The sequence below is a fragment of the Phalacrocorax carbo genome, chromosome 1 (assembly GCF_963921805.1).
Source record: "Phalacrocorax carbo chromosome 1, bPhaCar2.1, whole genome shotgun sequence".
NCBI lineage: Eukaryota > Metazoa > Chordata > Aves > Suliformes > Phalacrocoracidae > Phalacrocorax > Phalacrocorax carbo.
The window spans coordinates 157,525,922-157,531,921 of NC_087513.1; the positions used below are offsets into that span (position 1 = coordinate 157,525,922).

The 6,000-nt window shown below is 43.8% G+C and overlaps 1 protein-coding gene across 2 annotated transcripts in view; it reads right to left on the bottom strand.

Moving 5' to 3' along the window:
- The window catches only part of TPP2 (tripeptidyl peptidase 2), a 59,002-nt gene extending 53,234 nt beyond the window's left edge, over positions 1-5,768 (bottom strand). Inside the window, exon 1 of one of the 2 annotated variants that reach the window (XM_064440618.1) lies at positions 5,534-5,768. In XM_064440618.1, the coding sequence (XP_064296688.1) occupies positions 5,534-5,695 (162 nt within the window). In that variant the 5' untranslated portion in view covers positions 5,696-5,768. The remainder of the gene's footprint in view (positions 1-5,533) is intronic. The other variant, XM_064440619.1, reaches the window with a different exon arrangement.
- Positions 5,769-6,000: the final 232 nt, after the last annotated feature.

Sequence of the window (6,000 nt, forward strand, 5' to 3'; positions counted from 1 at the left end):
TGAATTCAGAGGGCTGGAGCACCTCTCCTGCCAAGATAGGACGAAAGAGTTGGGGTTGTTCAGCCTGGAGAAGAGAAGGCTGCGGGGAGACCTTACTGTGGCCTTTCAGTACTTAAAGAGGGACTATAGGAAAGATGGAGACAGACCTTTTAGCAGGGAAAAGGGGTAACGGTTTTAAACTAAAAGAGGGTAGATTCAGACTAGGTACAAGGAAGAAATTTTTTATCATGAGGGTGGTAAAACACTGTAAAAGGTTGCCCAGAGAGGCGGTAGATGCCTCTCTGGAAACATTCAAGGTCAGGTTGGACAGGGCTCTGAGCAACCTGATCTAGTTGAAGACATCCCTGCTTACTGCAGGGGGGTTGGACCAGATGATCTCTAAAGGTCCCTTCCAACCCAAACCATTCCATGGTTCTATGAATTGGCCATATGCACCTATTTTTACAGTTCTGCATTAAAGATTGTTTTTTAAAAAAAGAAAAAAGGAGATCAATAATCTTCCCAACATCTCCTATACACTAACTACACTGAAAGTAAAAAAAGTTTCTTGTTCAGAAAAGCAGCAACATTTGCTATTTTCTACCATTTAAATATTTGGTATTGTTGCCTTTATTCTCTACTAACAATTTTGATGCTGGACATAACATTTATGGAGGGTAGTTTTGCTCAAATCACACTCTGGAATTGTGAATTCAGCTGCTTAAAGTCAACAACATGATCAAGCTGTTTCATAAAAGTCACTCTGTTGCTGCCAAAAAGACAAGGGTCAAGCTTTTATCACACCTCAACAAATAAGGGCAAATACTTCTGAGGTCTCAAATTCTCACGGTTAAAAAAAACAAAACCAAAACCACAAACTAAACCAACACAACAAAAAAAAAATCAACACAGCTCCAAAAAAACTCAACCAAAAAACCCCAAACAGAAAAATAACAAAAAATGCCCCTCCATAAATACAGATTTAAACAACTGAAGAAAAAAAAAAAAATGAACCAAGTCCCAAAATCCCAAACCCATAGCAACCATAAAATGGACATTCATTTCATCTCCCAGAAGGTAACAAACATTGCTTTTGAAGAGGCTTGCTAAGGAACAACTTCCATTACAGAAACCAACACTGTTACTCTGTTCACAGAAATTCATATTTGGTTAAGAAAATTGTTAAGGCGTGTTAACATGGTAAAACATCTACTAAACAAGTCTCACAGTAGTGAAAATTTACTTGAGAAGCACAGTGTGTAGGCACTCAAACCGCATAATTTTCTAGCCTTTGTAATTAATGCCTTCAAATGCCAGTCTCCACGCACGGAAAAGTCAAGAGCTGTTCCAATAATAAAGCAACTGCAATTGAGATTATCAGAATCAGACATTTTTCAATATGCCTCTAATCAAAGGGAATTATTCAGTGATCAAAGCACAAGAAAATAAGACTGAAAATGTAATCAAAGGCGACTTGTTTGAAGTAGACAAGTTATACGGCAACAGGTGGCCAGAACACAGATTTATGCCGTAGTGAGCTTGGGTAGTTTTAAAAGTTGTTTCCTAGCCAGGAAGACAATGCGCAACTCCTACACTATACAACTTTTTGCCTCCTAGCTGAGTAGCAGGTCCATACAAGCACATGAGTTTGTACAATTAGAATCAACAAATCAGAGTCTTTCCATCAGACACAAGACACTCAGAGTTTTGCGTGAAAAGGTCCAAGGTTCAATTCCTAACGGCAGCGATCCAGACAGGCACACGATCATTTAGTGCAAGTAACCGATACGGCTTCTTCTGCTGACATGAACCATTGTTTGGCATACTGCCCACCAGTAGTAAATCTACAGTGAAACTCAGAGTTCAACTGCGTTTTCCTTTTCAAATCTTGTCATTCTGAGGACAAGAATAATTAAAAAAAAATAATCACGTGAACTTGATCAATTCCCCTGTGTGACCAGAAAAATCCTGAAGTAATGAATTTATTACAGACAGAAGGCATGCTTAAGTACTTTTCACATTAAAATTCAAAAAAAGGAAGAACTTGTATACAATTAAAAATATTTTATAGTGTATTTATAAAAAAACTGCCAATCCTCCCTTTAATATCATGGTTTGCTTACAGCCACTAGAAAAAAATAAAATAGGCTACTAGTATATAACTACTTCTAAAATTATTTTGTTTATACATTTTAATTTGAAGTTTGAAAAACATACTTTTATGTTAGCTCTGAATTTGTAAAACAAATAGATTATTTTTAATGTGCTCAATTTACTAATTTGTATGCATAATCCTGGCAGCTGATCAGTATAATAGAAGCAGAGGAGCACCAGTATCTGTGAAAATCCAAAATTAAAAGGCAAACCCAGATGCATTTGAACATATTTTTGCCAGACCATACAGTGTTACTGATTCCAACTGACAGCTATTGCGGCAACAAGAGATGAACAGGTTCTTCAGCACTTTGATCTCAGGACAGCAGATCATCATCCCAAATAAAATAATTTTCAAGAATTATTTTTTTTTAAACTCAGTGCTGAAAAGCAAGTCAACCAAACTAGCTGCTACTGCTAAAAGGTTGTCTCATAAAAGTACAAGCTAATTTTAGTAAATAATAATTCCAACAGGTACTTCAAAAAATACGCAAACTTGCAATAAGCAGATGAACTGACTTGTCTATGGTGAAACATAACAAGAAGTGACAACAGCAACAGGGAAAGGACAGGGTGAGGCTGAACAAAGACTACACATACACAACCACAATACACCATTAAATGTACCTTATCTGCCCACCTAAAATTTCAGTCACTGTGCCTTAACGAGGCATTATAAGCCATGATTTGGCAGACAGCAATAGGAAATAGATTCTACCAAGGCTGACAGGGGAAAAAGCTAGCATGAAAGAAGCAGACAAAGTGAACTTTACAGCTGGCATCAACAGGTGGAATGTAAAGCAATGGAAGACAAGGTGAAAAATATTCCCTAGAGGGCACTGACTACAAAAGACTCAGAAAGACTCAGAAAGAAAAAGAAAATAAGTACAAGTTAGATTAATATTTTGTGTGGCAAAGCAAGCCAACAAATAGAAAACTGAAATTGATGCAAGAGAGTTTAAGCCCAGTAACTATTCTCTCTATAGCAGCAAGCGTCCAGGGCAGAATATAAACATAACGGTACTTCCCTGTTATACTCTGTACCCAAATTTTTTTGTCCCTCAGCAAATGATCCTTTGCCATACATTTATGGTATCAGTGTTTACAAACCAAAGTATAACATTAACAAGCAAAGAAACTTTACCCAGGTATGAGACACTAGGGAGCAGCAAAACATGAACTGTTTTGTTTTGACTACAAACCCCCACTATATTCAAAACAGAGTAGCTCATTTTGGCCTGTAATCATTACTGACATTAACCTGAACTCAGAACTGTAATACCTATTAACCTTGCCACATATAATGCCTTCTCTTCCCTCTGAGCAACTGACTCAATTCTCATAGCTCTAACTCAATGCCAGGCCAAGAACTAACAATAAGTCTGACAGTAACAAAAAGCAGCAGCAGAGAAGACAGAAGCATTAAAAAAAAAAACAACCCCCAAAAAACCCCAACAACAACAAAAAAAAACATTGTCCCAAGGTTAGAAACTACTTGTCTCAGTAGAGCTACACTGTCTCAACTGTCAGTGCCCAGGACACACGTTCTGTGGACGCAAACTGTAAACTGCCCAATACTCCACAGAGGACATCCACTTACTGAAAAAAACCACTTATAAAGCTATTCTACAGACTGCACGCTGCCTACGTCTCCTTTATAATTCCCTGTACCCTGTTCAATAAGTCTCCTGTTCTGTAGTTTAGCAACTAGCCCAAATCAGATGTATTAAGCGGGCAGCATGGAGGGAGCACACAGCTTCTTTATGTGTTTTCTAACATCCCTGCAAACCCACTCTCACCCATTGCAAAATGAATTTCACACATGCCCCCCCCCCCCCCACCCCAAGTTCTCTACAAATCTTTTTATCCTCCACAGAAAGAAAACAGGTTGAAGAAAATTAGTATAGTCAACACTGAGATCATGAGGGTTCATAAGTACCCCTTATGAGCCTTGGGTTACCCATCTCAGAATAAAGCTTCCCTCTACTGCCAATAAACTCATCCTTTTTTTTCTTTGCTTGACCACTCCTCATTTATAACCTCTAGAGATTTAGGGTTTTTTGCTTTCATATGTGAAACTTCAGAACTTTTCACATCCCATTTATATTCACACCTTCCTAGTTGTCTTTTACTACTTCCTGGTCTGCCCACGGTATTATCTTGTTTGCTTTCTAACTAGCTTTCTTTAAACTTCCTAATTACTATTCCACTTACCCACAATTTTTTGCCAAAAGCACCAGTTTCGTTCCAGCTTAAGTCAATCGAAGTTACAGCTGTCCAGTCCCTCCTTCCACCCTACCTGTCCTTGCCACTCATCCTTTCACTTACCTGAACCCCATACAGAGTCATTTCAGATCACTGAACTAAAGATCTGCCATGGTTAGGTCCCTGAGCTAGGTCACTTAAGGAGTAAAATATGTGCCTGTGCCAAGGAAAGGGCAGAAACCGACACAGGCACTCCCTCGTTAAAAAAAATAAAGGATGCAGTATCCAGGCAAGTTGCATACAACTCTCTCTGAATCATTTCTCACAGCTTCCTTTGCCACATCTCAGAGTAAACATGTTGACAAGAAATTTGAAGCAGTAGTGACATAAAAGGCCACGTACAAACTTACACAATAAAGAAACGTTAAGAGACAAAAGTTGAAAGAAATAAGGAAATACTGTGAAATGCCAAGATTAAAACCACATACACAGAAATTTACAAATCTGAGACGGAGATCATAATGGCAATCACTGTGCAATACGAGCGACAATGCTAGCAGATCCAGATCTGATACAGACTGGTATTGTAATACAATGCACACACGCACAAAAAAAACCACACTGAGAAAGAGAGATATGCAAATTTTCCAGAAGTACGCTTTCCACGTAAAAGATCTAAGCGGCTGTTTATAGCCTCTAGCTACCTGCTGCTGAACTAACGCTAAGGTTTAACCAAAACACAAAGTATTCTTTCATAATGAGTTCTACGTGAAGGAAGCCAGCCAAAGAGATTTAAGTACCACAAATCGCCCGTGAAGGGCTTAAGGGAGGGACCCTTACACACACGCCGAGGTGACGGGCGGGGAGCCGCTGCCTACGGGACCCCTCCGCCGTGCCGCGCCAGAGCCCAGGCTCACGCCAGGGGACGCTCGGCGGGAGCCGTGTGCTCACAAACAGCGACAAGTCCCCGGGACAGCCCCTCAGGGGCCTCCCCTGCTCCCGCCGAGCCTTCGGGCCACCCCCAGCCGAGCGCCCCCGGCCCCGCACTCGCCCCCGCTCCCCCGGGAAAGCGGCCGCTGCCCGCCACGGGAAGGGTCCGGCAGGGCCCGGGTGCTCCCCCCGGCGCCACCCCCCCGTCCATCCGCCGTGACTCAGGGCGGCCGCCGAGGCTTGGCTATTCCCCACCGCCCGCTACCTGCATGCCCGGCGCCCCTGGGTCCACGCCGGTGTCCAGCACCGCCAGCAGCACCCCCCGCCCATCGAAGTCGGGGAAGCGGGCGAGGAAGGCAGCGGCGCCGGTCTCTTTCTTGGGCAGGAGGCCGTGGAAGGGGAAGGGCTCCTCCGCGGCGGCCGCCATGGCGGGAGGGGGAGGCGGGGGGGAACACGGGGCCGCGCGAGACCAGAGCGCGGCCGGCGGCGGCGGCGGTTGGGGGAAGGGGGAGGGCGGGCGAGGCCACGGCGAGGCGCATGCGCCGCGTCGCCTCACCAATCCGTGGGGAGGCGCACCCTCTCGCGGCCCGCGGCGCGAGAGCAGCGGGGCTAAACCGGCCAATACGGCCGGGCGGTGGGTGGGGCGCTCGCGCTGGAGCGCGGCGGGGCCTGTGGTGGAGGCAGAGTAAGCGGCGTTCTCCACGCGCTGTGAGCCGGTGCGCGCGCTGACGG